General features: G+C 50.8%; 1 protein-coding gene across 1 annotated transcript in view; it reads left to right on the top strand.

Moving 5' to 3' along the window:
• CUNH6orf132 (chromosome unknown C6orf132 homolog) overlaps positions 1 to 16,200 on the top strand; it is a 34,285-nt gene that overhangs the window by 10,082 nt on the left and 8,003 nt on the right. Inside the window, 2 exon segments of the mRNA XM_034991158.1 lie at positions 1,313 to 1,419; positions 15,668 to 15,743. Of these exon segments, the coding sequence (XP_034847049.1) occupies positions 1,313 to 1,419; positions 15,668 to 15,743 (183 nt within the window).

Genomic DNA, 16,200 nt, shown 5'->3' with positions numbered 1-16,200 from the left:
TGTGACGTTCTCAAGAGCCTTTGTGGCACATTCAAAACCCAGATTCTCACACAGAGAGGGGGCTGTGGCTGTAGGTGTGGGAATTTGGGGTGAATGTATTCGGATCTCAGGACTTCCCTGACAAGCCCAGTCTCTCTTGAATAAATCTTTTGGCTTTCTTGCAATTTGCTCCTGGAGTCAGGTGCAAAGGGAAAAGTAATCATGATTTGTTCAGTGTTCCAGTTACAGGATTCTGGTTCATTGAGACTTTGACCTTTCTTCTCTTTCCCCTTCGGCTATAGAGGAACAAAAAGTCCCTCATGCCCTGTTAAATGGGTGAAAGCCCTTGCTCATGACCAACATAGGAGGTCCACAGTGACCCTTGCTTCTAGGAGGTAACAGTATGAACCTGGGACAGACTATGAAACCCTATCAATGAGCATTAAGGGTCATGAGGAAGATTGGTTGAGGAATTGTGAATGGCTTCTCACACCCTCCCCACTACTGTAGAAATAGCCTAGAACACAGACCCAGTAACTAGAGGAAGAGAAAGGTCTTTGTATCATCTTCCTACAGGGGAAGGGACCACATTTGTTGAGCACTTACTAAGTGTAGGCCACACTAACTCCTCATAATAGTCCTATAAGGTCAGCACTAACATCACTCCCATTGTACAGATAGGAAAACTGAGGCCCAGAGAAGTTACACAACACTGCCAGTAAGTAGCTGAGCTGGGATTTGTACTAGGTACAGGGACCCTACTGTCCCACTCCTTCTGCTCTGCCCCCAAGGGTGAAATGCATGGAGCCATGCTCGCAACCATTGATGGTTTGGGGGATTAAGGAAATCTTGAGTTAGAAGAGTCCAGAAGGTGGGTGCTGGGCCACTGGGAGCAGCAGGTGACCTCATCTGTTCTGCTTGTTCCAGATTAGAAATTCAAACACTTGAGAAAAAAAGCCACCTTGCGTTCCTCCCTCGCTCAGAGATAAGCTTTAGTTGGGGCATTGGCCACACTCTCAGGGCTCCTAAAGGAGGGACGACTTGTCGAAGTGTAGACTCAGGAGCTGTACAGGGGGTCAGGAGGAACATGCTTCTGGGGCAAGCCGAGGCCCCAAGAAACAGCCCCCTGGAGTCCCTCCCAACCCCACTGCAGTGGGCCCTGTGAGCACCACGCCATTGACAGGATCTTGTTGTGTAAGAGGCGCTGAGCTGAGTCAGATGGGCCAACCACAGGGCCTGGCTCTCCTCCCTCGGAACTGCAGGGCAGATTAACTCAGTCGTCCCACATGCCTTTGATCTCCAGCTCATGGTCTCCTGCACTTGTCTCCTCCAGGTGGCATCTATTTTGGAGACAATCGGTTTAACTCTGTGAGTGAGTCAGGAACAGCCACGCTGAAAGCTCGGCCAAGAGTCCGGCCCCTACTGACCTTCCTTCCGCTGGTGAGTATGGTTCTGGGCTGGGGTCTGAGGGTCTGCTCTGGATGGGCCACCTCGGCTGCCAGAGGAGGCAGCCCCTCCTGCCCTAGCCCGAGTGGACATCAGCCTCACCCCCTGTTCATTCCCTTCCTTCCTGATGCCAACCCAGGGTGGCTCCTGGGAGGAGACGTGGCTGAGACTCATGGCAGGAAGGCTGAGATTAGGGGTGTCAGCTCCTCCGCGTTGAAACCCGAGGAGAGGTTATGGGGAACTTGTGTGCAGTGTCAGCACAGCGATGGGTACCTCTAGCTAAGCAGGATTCACATCCATGTTCCGCAAGCATGGACCACAGCCTGCTCTGTGCCAGGCCCTGCGTTGGATGCGGGCACGCAGAGATGACTGAGCCAGCATTGCTGTTCTCAAGGAAGGACAGGAGTGAGTAAACAGACTGTTGGAACATAGCTCAGAGCACCGGCAGCCAATCCAGGGTGGCCAGGAGGGCTTCCTGGAAGAGGGTAACACCTGAGCTGTCTGAAAGGACAAATAACAGTGACCCCTGGGAGAAGGGCATTTGGGACAGCATTGTTCATGGGTCTGAAGCTGCAGGAAACTAAAAACTCCCTTCTGGAGCCGTGGTTGGGCTTTTGTTTTTTGGGGAGGGAGAAAGACTCAAAATACCTGCTCTTTGACAGGTTCTATTGACTGAGACGAGTTCCTGGGTTTTCTGGGACAGTGTAGACTAGCGCTGTCCAATAGAAATACAATGCAAGCCTCGTATGTCATTTTAAATTTTCTAGTAGCTACACTGAAAGTAAATAGAAACAGGCAGGATTAATTTTAATCATATATGTTACTTAATTCAATATATTCGAAAGATTATCATTTCAACATTAAATCGATGTCAAAAAATACTACTGAGATGTTTTACATTCAGATTAGAAATTCAGATTAGAAAGTCCGGAAATGGAATTTTTCATGCTAAGTCTTTGAAATCTGACGGACTGTACTTACACATACGTCCCTGACGAGTGACATTTCACCATGGCCAGTGGCTACTGGACTGCACAGCCCGAGTCTAGAGCCTAAATTCTAGGTTCAGTCCTGCCTGTCAGGCCTGGCTCCTGGTTGGAACAATATTATGACCAGTGTCCATGAGGATTTGTGCCACCCAGACTGAGGAGGGATCTGGTCTCTAGCGCTATCTGGTACAACCACCTCCGTCTCCGTCACCTGAGTTTTTGTGGTTTATCCAGCCTCACCAACCAGACCCTGAGATTCTAGATGGGAGACACTGAGTCTTATATTCTCCTGGCTGTATCCCCAAGGCCTGTAGGTGGAGGGCGGAGCACACAGACCTCTGGGAATGCAGCTTTAACTTGTTTTCTGCTTATAAAAGCAACTTGTGGTGGCTCAGTCGGTTAAGCGTCCAACTCTTGATTTTGGCTCAGGTCATGATCTCAGGGTCATGGGATCAAGCCCCACGTCAGGCTCCGTGCTGGGCGTGAAGCCTGCTTAAGATTCTCTTTTTCCCTCTGCCCCTCCCCTCCCCCTTTACACCCCCACTCTCTCTCAAAAACAAATAAAAATAAATAAATAAAAGCAACTTGTGGAAATTATAGGCAAATATAGAAAGTACAACACCACCAACAAAAAGGTATAAAGCAAAAGAGTCAGCCCCTGACTTTGTTTCCAGAGATGCATAAAAGTGTTACAGGGGTCGTTGCCCCCATAAATGCAGGTGAAATAATTCTGAGATTTTTCTATTGCTGAAGGTGAATTAGATTGTCTCCCCTCACCTGGACCCAGGGCTGACCCACCCATACCTGTTCTGGTTGCTAAGATATTGAAATAAAGGGATGTTGCCCCTGGAGTGGCTCCAGCCCCTAAAGGGGTAGTTAATGGCGGTGCGGCTGAGTTTGTTCTGATTGGCCGAAATCCTCTACCTAACCCCCCCACTTGGGGCCCTGCAGTAATTAGGGCCTGTCCCAGCCTTTCTGCCCTATCCCTTCTGGTTTGGGCAGAGCACAGGCAGGCAAGGCAGAAGGCTGTGGGGTGGGGTGGGGGTGGGGGGAAGACAGTGGAGTGGGCTTGGCTGGCTGATCCGGCCTAGAGATCCAAGACTGCCTTCTGGGGGCCAGTCCTCCAGGCAAGCCTCTGAGCCAGTCAGGAGATGGGGGCTTCGCCCCAACAAATCCACCTTGCAGCTTGCAAGGTCCCATAAGGTGGCCTGGCCTTGGGATCGTGGCTTACACATACGGAGCCCTTATTGTGTGTCGGGCACCCTTCCAAGTGCCTCCAATGTGTTAACAGAGTCAACAGAGACACCGTATCAGGAAGGTGCTGTTATTAATTCCCATTTTGCAGATGGAGAAATTGGAGCACAAAATGGGAAAATAACTTGCTTAAGGTCACACAGCTCCTAAGTGGCAGAGCTGGGACTGGGAGCCCCACAGCCAGGCTCCAGGGTCCAAGTCCTATTCAGGCCATCCTGTGCTCCCTTCCACCCACAATCTAGAAGCTTTTTTTCTCTTCCAGCACCAGTTTGCAGAACCACCTGCATCTCTCTTGTCTGCCTCTATGAACCCCTGTCCAATAGTTGAGGCCTGCTGGACACCAGGGTCTCTTGCCTCTTTGGGGTCATAGACCCCTTTGAGATCTTGATGAGGCTATGGGCCACATCTATGCAATTTTGCTTACAATTTCAGCGGAGGCCCCTCTTACACCCCCAGAAGTCCACCTGTGATGCACCTCTAGATCAGGAACCCTTGGCCTGATGGCTCGTATCCTGGGGACATCCCTGGGCTCCCAATTCAGGTCACAAGATACACAGCAGCCCCAATATCCTTCATCACCTGCTCCTGGGTTGAGGGGAATCCAACTCCTCTCTAGGCTCTGGGCCAGGTCTTTTGCTTTCTTCCAGCTGGGGCAGGAGGCTGGGAGAATAAGCAGGAGGACAGAAGCTCCGTGTGGGTGTGGGTTCACACACAGATACACACTCGTGCACAGCCCGCCCCCACAGCCCCGCCAAGTTAAGGTGGGTGGGGAGCTGGGCCAGCGCCCAAGCCCTGCCTGACATTGACCTGGCCGGGCCGTCCTCGCCCCTCCCTGTCCTCCCTTCCCATACTCAGAGTGCATTTCCCAGGCCAGTCTTCCCTGGGGCAGGGGAGGCGCAAGGCAGCAGGGCCCAAGAAACCAGGTGACCGGCCCGCTCTTCCTTGAGCTTTGCATGCACCTGAGCCACCTTCTGAACGCACCCTCAGCCCTTCACACGGGCCTGCAAAGGGATGGGTACAGGAGGGGAGGGCGAGGAGGAGGGCAAGGCAAGGGCAAATGCTTCTGACTGCTTCCTGGAGCCTCCTCACTTGATTTGACGTAGAAGGGCAGAGAACTAAGAAATACTTTCTCAGGCAGCCGGGGCCAGGAATGAAAAGTACCTCCGGATCCCTCCGTGACTGGGATGGGACCCAAGTGATCCTCAAGGAGCTGGCACCAGTCTGGGCGCTGTGGGTGGCTGAGGGCCAAGCCCTTTCTCTCCCCGGGCCCCTGGCTCCTCACCCATCCATGGGGGTTACACCAGATGGTCCTTCAGGGTCTCCCCAGCTGTGACTTTCTTTCTTTCTTTTTTTTTTTTTTTTAAAGATTTTATTTATTTATTTGAGAGAGAGACTGAGAGAGAGAGAGCATGAGAGGGGGGAGGGTCGGGAGGGTCAGAGGGAGAAGCAGACTCCCCGCTGAGCGGGGAGCCCGATGCGGGACTCGATCCTGGGACTCCAGGATCGTGACCTGAGCCGAAGGCAGTCGCTTAACCAACTGAGCCACCCAGGCGCTCAGCTGTGACTTTCTATGTTAAGTAACTCCTAATGGAGAGGCAGGAGGCCCCCACAAGAAGCCAAGCGCCTCACAACACCCGGATCACTGCTTGAGCTCTGTTTCCTGCTGAAACAAAGGGCAGCGTTCCAGCCACCCTCCTTCCTGCTCCGAGAGCTCAGAGGAACTGGATCAGAATCACCGTACTTCAGAACTGGGGAGGACCCTGGCGCTCATTAGGATGAGAAAACCCAGGCCTGGGGAGGGTCAGGTCCAGGTTACCCTGCTCAGTAGAGGCAGAGATGGGACCAGAGCCCGGGTTTCCTCCCAATCCAGTCCAGTCCACACCACTGGGGGCCTGGGCTGAGCGGAGGAAGGATCCTTTCTCTCCACTTACTGCTACCCCTGAGGGGAGGCCAAGCCCAGGGCTCAAGCCGGAGCTTGCCCAAGCTTTCCAGAGCTGAGCTGATCGAACAGCTAGTAGTGGGAAGCTTGTACTTCTCTCTGGGGCTCCCTCTTGCCCTCCTCTGGTCTGAATCAAACCACATCCAGGGTGACGCATGTGAGGAATTAACAATTAAATGCCAATGTGGCAAATATAGGGAAACTGGCTGGACAGGTCCCTAGGGGTGCCCCAAGCGGTGAGAGCTCCCTGGGTCACCCCACCCTATGAGTCAGGCAGGCCTGGCTGTGCCTGGGGAGGTGTCAGGCTGGGCCAGGGGCAGGAAGCTCCATCTGCTCTGGATCCCTCCCCCTATTCCTCTGCACCTGGAAGCTCGAAGTCAGCTGAATTTCTGCTTTCCACTCAACCCCCTTTCAGCTCATCTCTGAACTCAAGGTCCATACTCCCTTTGCGGTTGGGGTTTGAGCTCCTTAGGACGAACCAAGCAGGGCAATCATTGTTGGTTCTTGACTGATTCATGTGGCTGACATTAGCTGGAAGGGTTGCGGGGTGAGGGAGCACTATGTGTTTGTGTGTGGGGGGTGGCAGAGGCCTGTAACAAGATGGCATACACGTGGAGCCTCCAATCCCCATGATAGCCCACTGCCTCCTCTAGCCACCTGGCTCCTTCCCTCACAGTGAGGGCCTCACCCTGAACGTCTACACCCTCATGCTACCCACAAACAGCACCCCCTCGGCCACACTATGGGCTCAGAGATATGCATACCCCAGCTCGGGCTGCACTCAGGAGGACTAACTGGGGAAGAAGCTCTAGAAGTGGACTCAGGGCCATTGAAGAAGGGGATTCTAGGGACCTTGGTGCCTGGAGCAAGGTCAAGAAGGGGGTGGTATGGGCTCTAAGGGCATGTCCCCTTGATCCCATAGACTCTTCACCCCGTAGGGAACCAGAGCAAGGCCCTCATGGCACAGAGCCAGGGACAGGGCCCTGCGTTCAAGAGCGGTTTGGGATAGCAGGTAGGTTCAGAGGAAGATGGCCTCATTAGTGGAGATTCTTCTCTGACCCCCAGGAGGGAGTTAGAGCTGTGACAAAGGGTAGAGGCCAGGGTGGAGAAAGAAATCAAGGTCTTTTATAAAATGCTCACTGACTCTCCACTTCAGAGAAGCTGCTTTTCTCTCGTCTTTTATAAAATGCTCACTGACTCTCCACTTCAGAGAAGCTGCTTTTCTCTCATCCCAGAGATGGGACCAGAGCCCGGGTTTCCTCCCAATCCAGTCCAGTCCACACCACTGGGGGCCTGGGCTGAGCGGAGGAAGGATCCTTTCTCTCCACTTACTGCTACCCCTGAGGGGAGGCCAAGCCCAGGGCTCAAGCCGAAGCTTGAGAACACACAGTTGCTTTTCTGGACCCTGTACCTCCTGCCCCTGGACAGCACCCCCTACCTCACACTGCTCTTCAAAGCCAAGCAACACCTAGCTGGGCATCACCCAGCTTGGGACTTTGGAAGGGATTCCTTGTGGCTCTCACTCTGGGGTTCCATCGCTCTGCTCCCCCAGCCTATAGTGGTTTCCCCCAATCAGGGCCAACTCTAAATCTGACTCAGGGTCATTTCCTTTACCCCATGCAGCTCCATGCCCATCCTGTGGTGCCCCAGGAGCAATCTGGTGAGGAGGCTTGCATTCCACAATGTATGGCTAAGACTCAGAGTTGGCACACGCCCAAGGTCAACCATGTGTTGCCGGTTGGCCCAGCCCCTGGTGACCCAGCCTTGGGGTTTGGCTGGACTTTAAGGAATCCCAGGCATGAGGATGTGTGTGTCGAAGGCAAGAGGAGGCCAAGAGGGTAGGGCTGGAGCCATCCGTGGAGTGAGTCCTGTCCCCCTGAGCGCTTGGTGGGACTCTGACCCTCTAAAACTTTAAGGGAAAGATAACCTACCCTCAAATAGTGAGTGTTTTCCACCTTTCCTCCTCAACTCTGAAATGTTTGTAGTCAAAGGGCAGGGATTTCCGGTGACCTAACTATGACCATAGGGAAGCATCTGTCTCTTCAGCTTCAACCAGAGGCAACAAGCTAGAGGCTGTACATGGAGCAGGTCTTGGAGACCTTGGAGACACTGCTCACCACTGCGCTGTGTTAGGGCCTGAGGAAGGAAAGCCCGGGGGAAGGTGACGTTTCTGGAGTGCTAACTCTGCAGGATCTCTTTGGGTATGTGGTGGCCTCCGGCGTCCTAACAAACTTAAAGGAAGCGAGATCATCCCCATTTTACAAATGAGAAAACTGAGCCTCAGAAGGCAAGACAAGGGCACACTTCTTGAGCACTGACCATGTGTCAGATATGGTCTTTGATTCCTTTGAGACAATGGAGTTAAATACAGACCACCAGTCTGGTTTGTCTGACTCCAAAGTCATGAAAGAAAATGACAGAGCCCCGTTCCAGTTTTGACCCTGCACTTACCCCGTTTCTTTCATGTTATATTGTTTGTTTTGTTTTGTTAAGTAGCCCAACGTGGGGCTTCAGCTCATGACCCTGAGATCAAGAGTCTCACGCTCTACCAACTGAGCCAGCCAAGTGCCCCAAGTTCATTTTTTTAAAAAATAACTATTGTATTGGTTTTGTTTTTTTTTTTTCCAATTATGAAAGACACAGACGTTCGTTGTTAAGAACTGAGAACTAGAGACACGTATAAGGAAGAAAATAAATATGAATAGTCTTGGAATTGCTTCCACCCCCATCCTCCCCAGCAACTAATCATTGCTGGATAACTTTCCAATATACCAGGCTGTGATGGTTTGTAAAAAGCTGCTTAGACTGGGCCAGTGAGCTGGGAGTGAGGTGGGATCAATGATCTTAGGCTTCTAGGCGTTGTCCCGGTTTGGGGACAGGGAGGGGCTGAGGCCCAGTTTCAGGTGGAGGGCCCCACCCCACAGGGCCGGGGCTGGACTCTGCCCCCGGGGTCCATGCTCGGAGGCTCGGAGGCGGCTGAGCAGGGAGGGGCGTGGTCGTGGCCGGTCGGCCGCGGGCGGGGTGGGGGCGGTGCTCAGAGGCTCGTTTGCCTGTTCTCGGTTGGTTTCCCCGCGCACGGGGCGGTGTGGCCCTCTGTGGCCGTGGGCTGCCATCCTCGAAGGGCCACACACCCCTCTCCCCTGAGTCTGTTTGAGGCTCATGCCAGCCCCTGTGGGCAGCGCACTGGGGCACGGGGCTCTGTCATTTTCTCAGCGCGACGAGGGTCCAGCTCCTGGACTGACTGCGGCAGTCAGAGCCCCTTGTCTGAGGTCGGCAGTGACCTCAAGCCCAGCCCCGCCTTCTTGGCCTCACCCTGTGGCTGCTGGGAAAGCAGCTTCAGGAGCTCCTCCTTCATTCCACTTGCCCCTTCCCCTCCCCGGAGACACAGAATGATCCCGAGATCTGGGGGCAAGGGCGGACTTCTGTCCTAATCCCCTGTCATGGAGGCTTGGCCCCGAGTGCCCAGGCCACCGCACAAGGCACAGGGTGAGCGGAGTCACTGGCAGGACACCTTATGGGCCTGGACTCACAGAGCACCATGGTTGAAGTGATCCTTGGCAAGCGGTTACAGAAGAGGCAGGGAGGCCCAGAGAGACAAGCGACTTTGCTCCGAGTTCGTTGGTGGTAGGGCTGGCCCCAGAACACAGACAGGCTTTCCACCTCTCCTGTATTCTTTCTTCCCCTCATTCACTCATCCAGGAGTTCATTCACTTAACAAACTCGTTGCGTTGTCCATTCTGTGCCAAGCATGAACAAAGAATTAGCTGACACCTGACCCAGAAGGAGGCTGGGCTAGGGCAGCAGAGACGACACTCACCTATGATAGGTTCCATCTGTGCTCGAGGAGAAGCATGAGGGCAGGCTCTGAAATTCCAGTTTTGACCCTGCACTTACTAGCTGTGTGACCTTGAGCAATGTTCCTCGCCTCTCCGTACCTCAGAGTCCTCTTCTATAAAATACAAACAACCCACCTCTAAGGGTTACCTGAGGACTTACTAGGTTGCTACATGTCAAGTACTCACAATGGTGCCCAGAGGCACATAGTAGGGACCTACTAAGTGCCAGCTGTGGTAACGTGCACACAGGGTGCGGAACACACAGGGTAGAAAGATTAACTCGGGCTGGAGTTGCCAAGGAGGGCTTCATGGACCAGGGGCATTTACTCTGGGGTTTAAAGGATAACTAGGGGCGCCTGGGTGGCTCAGTTGGTTGAGCGACTGCCTTCGGCTCAGGTCATGATCCTGGAGTCCCAGGATCGAGTCCCGCATTGGGCTCCCTGCTCAGCGGGGAGTCCGCTTCTCCCTCTGACCCTCCCCCATCTTGTGCTCTCTTTCATTCTCTCTCTCAAATAAATAAATAAAATCTTTAAAAAAAAAAAAAAAAAAGGATAACTAGGAGTTTCCCAGGCAAAGAAGAGCATCCCAGGCAGAGTCAGAGCAAGAGCAAGCCTGTGGAGACCTGAGAAGAATCAGGAATGAATCCCAAGCCCCTGCAGTGGTTCTTAACAGGTGGAGGAGGGAGGTGTGGCCGATCACCTAGGGGCTTTTTCAAGCTACTCACCTACCCACAGAACCTCCAAATAGCCTCTTCAGAGTGTGGTCTCTGGCTTACTGAGGATCCCTGCTGCAGGGAGCCCACTTGCTCATGACTGAGTCAGGTCCCCATGGACACTGGAGTGGGAAAAAGATGAGAACCCCTAGTTGGAGCCCTGGGTTTGTGGAGAGGGTAGGGAGAAGATGGCAGGAGCTGCAGAGGGGACAGCTTGTGAAAGTTCTCGAATGCCATGTGAAGGTGCTTCAGTTTCATCCTCTAGACCAGTGGAAGGTTTCTGAGCAGGGAAGTGACCTGCTTTGAGATGCATTTCAGAAAGACCATCCTGGCATCTGGTTTAAAGAATGCAGTGAGGCAGACGCCAGGCAAGTATCTGGAGACAATGATGGTAGTCTATCTATCTGTCTGTCTGGGTAAGAGACAGTGAAGACTGAAGAAGGGGCAAACTGGAGGGGTGGCAAGAAGAGAGGGACCTAGGAAATGCCTGGCAGAATCGGGTGACAAGTTGGGTGTGTGCATGATGACTGGGTGCCTGGAAAGACAGGGATATATAACTAGTTGTAGATCCTTGGGCAAGTCACCTAACCTCTCGGTGCCTCGGTGTCCTTTTCTGTAAAAGTCAGGTAGCAACAACAGCACCAATCTCATCAGGTTGTTGTGGAAAGTAAATGAGTTAAGAGATAGAAAACACAGAAAGAGCACCTGATAAAGAGCAAGTGCCAGGAAATCAGCAACTGCCATTATTACTGCTGAGACTGGGAGTACTGGAGACGGTGGGAGAAAGATGGTGTGAGGTGCTGACATCGAACAGATGGGAAGCTCTGAGGCTCTCTCAGCATCTTCTCTTTCCATGGCCTTATCTTTTGTTTTAACCTTTTTTTTTTAAATTGTAAGATACATATAACATAAAAGTAACCATTGCAACCATTTTAAAATGTATAGTTCAGTGGCATTAAGTAACTTTTTCTTTCAACCAATCCTAATGTGCAGAAAAGTTACAGGAATAGTACAAAGAACTCTCTAGAGCCTTCATTCACATTCAGCACATTTGCTTTATTTGCGCCCTCCATCCTTGATATATATATACAATATTTCTTCCTGAACCATTGAGACATTGTATCCCTATACTCCTAAATACCTCACTGTGTGTAACCTAAGAACAGAGACATTTTCTGCACAATTACCAAATTCAGGAATTTAATACTGATATGATACTTCTATCTAATGCATGTTTATATTATTATTGCCAATTGCCCCTTTAATGTTCTTCATGGCACACATCCCAGGATTGAGTTCAGGATCACACATTGCATTTAGGGGTCATGTGCAAGCCCTCTTCTTAAGGAGGCTTTCCCTCCGTTCTTTGAGGCTCAAGGAGGCAGGTCAGGGAATTCAGCACTCATTCAGCACTGGGCATTCTACACCAGTGCATTTACCCACCGAAACATGGCACTGTCCCAGCCAGCTCCCTGGATCTCCCTGATGAGTGAAGGGAGTTCACCTTCTGGGTCTGTTTTTCTAGGACTAAGGTGAAAATCAGTATGTCTTTGCCTTGCCTGGAGACACAGCAGTGGAAGGGATGGCTACGTGAGCTGCTGGGACTGTGTGGGCATGAACAGAGGAGAACCACAGCAGCTCAAGCAGAGCAGTGAGGTGGTGGGCATGTGCTGGGCCCCCCATGTCTGTGGGGAGAACCTGAGAAGCCGGACCTCTGCCTGCATTGTTGCTCCAAGGCCACTCATGAGAGACTTCCATCCTGTGGTCTGGGGAGTCTCCTGTGTTTCCAGAGTTCTTGAAGTTCCAAGGGTGGGATGGGCAGTAGGACCTGCGGCCCATAAAATCTGTCCATCTCCCTCTTCCATGCATAATTATACTGGAGCACCATGGGTGACCCAGAAGATGCTTCTAGGATTCCAGGCAGCTTAGCTTTGATTATTCACAATTTTTTCCCCTTTGTAGGAGAGAGGATTGGAAGAAATAAGCCTTCAGCTAACACTGGTTTCCTGGGTGAGGGATATTATCTCATTTTATCCTCATAACGCAAAGTAGGAAATATTATCTCCATTTTGTAAGTGACGAAAATGGGTGATTTGTAGAAAAGGTGAGTCGCAGGGTCTAGGTTTGCACCCCGGCTCTGTGAAGGGACTTGAGATAATGTAGGTAAAGCTCTTAGTGTTCGCACACAGTAGGTATGTAAGCGATGGTTTATTTTTTTTATTTTTTATTTTAAAGATTTTATTTATTTGAGAGAGAATGAGAGAGAGAGAGAGAGCACATGAGAGGGGGGAGGGTCAGAGGGAGAAGCAGGCTCCCTGCCGAGCAGGGAGCCCGATGCGGGACTCGATCCCGGGACTCCAGGATCATGACCTGAGCCGAAGGCAGTCGCCCAACCAACTGAGCCACCCCGGTGCCCTAAGTGATGGTTTAATATCACTGCCACCACTGCTCATCCAAGGTCACACCCCTGGCAAAATTCAGAGCACGAATGGAATCCAAGACTTTCTACGCTGAGTCCCCATGTCTTTTTATTTTCCAATTATGTTCAAAAGAGTAAACAGAAGTCTCAGCTGTGAGTGGCTTTTGAAAATCTGGTTTCCACCTCATCAAAATCTACCTCATCAAAAGAGGGTACATACTTGATGAAGGTTTATTAGACAGTGGTGTGTGTGTGTGTGTGTGTGTGTGTGTGTGTGTGATCTCAGAATGTCTTGGGAGACACTCCTCGGATTGCCTGGCCCCTGGCCCTCCCCCTGGCCCAGATCGCTGGGTTTGAGAGCTGTGAAGAACGGGTATGTGTTGGCCGTGTGAATTAAGTAGGGGCAGGAAAAAATTACTGAGAGGCAGGAGAAAGATGATGCCTCATGGCTATTCCAGCGTCAGAATTTTTTGAGAATGAGAAGATGAGGGGTTTGTTGCCCCCAAATGGCCAAAGAGTAATTCCGAGATTGCCCTTGGAAACGCAGAGCCTCATGTGGATATTTTTGAAACGCCTGTCTTGAATCCCCCATCTTATATATGAACCCATGAGGCCATTAAGCCCAGAGAGTTAGCACCATCAGCCTATCAGTGAATAACAACACAGCTTACTGTGTGTCCAGCTTTGGGGGACTCACATAGGACCTAGTCCCTGGGCTCCAAGGTCAACCACATCTCATTGGAGGAACTAGGAGAATATCGAGCGAGCAAACAAAAATCTTCCTTTGAGGGGCTTTGCTATGGGTTCCTCTGAAGGGCATCAGGTCAGGGGCACCTGGGTGGCTCACTCAGTCAAGCGTCTGCCTTCAGCTCAGGTCATGATCCCAGGGTCCTGGGATTGAGCCCCGCATCGGGCTCCCTGCGGGGAGTCTACTTCTCCCTCTCCCTCTGCCTGCCGCTCTGCCTCTCTCTCTGTGCTCTCTCCCCCTCTGTCAAATAAATAAATAAAATCTTAAAAAAAAAAAAAAAGCATCAGGTCAGTAAGGGCTCCTGCTAATAATGTTTATTGGGCTCACACTCAACGGGCATTCACCACACACTAGGAGTAAAGTGCTTTTTGTGTACTGTGTCATTTATCCTCATGACTGCCCTAGAATAGGTAAATTCTATTCTTATCATCACCTCACAGGCAGGGAAGCTGAGACACAGAGAGCTTAAGCAACCAGCACAGTCCTACAGCTAGGAGGTGGCAGATCTGGAATTCAAATCCAGGCAGTCTGGCACCAAAGACAGTGCCGTTAGCCCCTTCACCTCTACCGTCCTCCTGGAGGGGCTCAGCTAATCCTTGAAGGATGAGAGATTTCAGAGAGGCAAAATACCGAGAAACGTGAGCACCACAGACCCGGGGGGTGGTAATACTGGTTGTGTGGCTAGAGACAACTTACCAAATATTTCTGAGCCTCAGCGTCCTCCTCTGGTAAATGGGGATAACATCTTCATAGAGTGATGTGACGGAGATCATGTTTAGAGCATAGAGCAAGGGGTATTATTGTTAGAAATAGAGGGTGGGAAGAGGGGCACAGCCTGACCAACATGCAGCCTCAGGGATGAACATGAACTCCATGTATGGGTTGGAAGGATAGTGGAGAGGGGGATGGTCAAGCTAGAATGCGGGATGGGTCTATTAGGTTGAGTAGGAAATAAAAGCTGGCTGGGACATATGAGGCCAGAGTGTTGAGGACCTTGAAAGTTACCATAAAATGCACCACAGCGCTTCAAAACACAGGTGTGTGGACTTTGTTGATGTATGGAAATGTGTATTTGGGGAAAAAAAATAGAATGCAAAATAATATGTACAAACCGACAGCTGTATAAACACATAATGGTTTGTGAGGCTTAAGATCAGAAGGGCACCTGCGGTGCTACAAATCTATTCCAGTTCACCACTTTTAATTAATTTATTTCTCTGTAAATACTTAATGAAAACCAGGAGCGAACAGGAGGTCAGGCTGAAGAATTTGGCTTTTAACTTGTGGACATGCATGGGGGAGCAAGCCGCTTTTGTTGTTTTATTTTAATTGAGATATAATTCATAGGCAGTCGACTCTCATTATTTGCAGATTTTGTATTTGCAGATTCACCTACTCGCTAAAATTTATTTGTAACCCCCCAAAGCAATACTCCAGACACTTTGGACATATGCAGAGCTGTGAAAAATTTGAGTCCCCTGATGCACACGGTCCCAGCTGAGATCAAACAAGACACTTTGCCTTCTTGCTTCAGTTCTCAGACTGTAAATAAGTGTTCTTTGCTCTTTAGTGCCATGGTTTTTTTTTTTAATTTCTTTGCTTTTTGTTGGTGATTTCACTGTTTAAAATGGCCCCCAAGCATAGTGCTGATGTGCTAACATCCCTAAGTGCGAGAAGGCTGTGATGTGCCTTATAGAAAAAAATATGTATGTTAGATAAGCTTCGTTCAGGCTTGAGATATAGTGCTGTTGGCCATGAGTTCAATGTCAGCATGTCAAGAATATGTTAAATAAGGTGTCTTTAAACAGAAACATGCATAAAATAAAGTTCTGTATTGACCAGTTGATGAAAATGCTTTGACTGAAGTTTGCAGGAACCTAATCCTGTACTTCCCTTGGTGCATTGATTTCACATTTTCTAATTCAGTGTTCAAAGCAACTTTACAGACCATAACTACTGCAAATAACAAGACTCACCTGTACATAAAATTCACCCTTTGAAGGATTTATTTATTTATTTGTGGGGGGAGGGGCAGAGGGACAGGGAGAAAGAGAACCCCAGGCAGGCTCCATGCCCAGCCTGGAGCCCAACACAGGGCTTGATCCCAAGACCCTGAGATCATGACCTGAGCCGAAATCAAGAGTCGGACACTCAACCTACTAAGCCACCCAGGCGCCCCAAAATTCACCCTTTTAAATTAGCCCTTTTGTATTTTAGTATATTCATAAGGTTATACAAACCCTCACCATCACTGCTGATTTTTGAGCAGTAAACTGACCTCCTAGAGCAGCAATCTAAGAATTGTCTGTCTTTCCCGCTTCCCTGCTCTCTCTGCCCTCTTTCAGAATGCCCAGGAGAACCATGGACTGGCTGTGCCCACCCCCTCTGTGCCAGGAGACTTTGTGGACAAAGAAGTGACAGGTAAGAGGGCCCTGGGCTTGGGGCTTGTCCATCTTTCTTTCCTCCTCCTTTCTTTCCTTCCTCCTCTTTCTTCCCAAGCATCCAGCCCACTGCCGCAGCTGGTGATAAAGCGGGAGTCCCCGGGCCTTTTGGCTACTGGCTGCAGCGGGTGGGAGTTGAAGAGAGTCCAGGCTGGCTAAGGCCCACTTCCAGTGGGGGAAGGATGGTGAGGGCCAAGGCCAGAGCAGGGACAAGGGCAGCATGAAGCAGTGGAAAGAACCCTGGAGTCAGACAGACCTGGCTTTCAGTCCCAGCTCCCCTACAGATTAGCTTTGCTCCCTTGGGCAAATCACTTAACCCCTGGCACCTCCGTATCTGCAAATGAGCTGGGGCCAACACAGTTCCAGTTCTGGGGGAGTAAATGAAATACGGGATGGGACGTTAGTCACTTCTTGTCATACTTCTGCTCAAAAGGTGC

This window comes from Mirounga leonina, unplaced genomic scaffold (genome assembly GCF_011800145.1).
Source record: "Mirounga leonina isolate KUSES-001 unplaced genomic scaffold, KU_Mleo_1.0 Mir_53, whole genome shotgun sequence".
NCBI classification, from domain to species: Eukaryota; Metazoa; Chordata; class Mammalia; order Carnivora; family Phocidae; genus Mirounga; species Mirounga leonina.
Note: the sequence above shows the minus strand (reverse complement) of the source record. Positions and strands in the feature narration are given on the sequence as shown.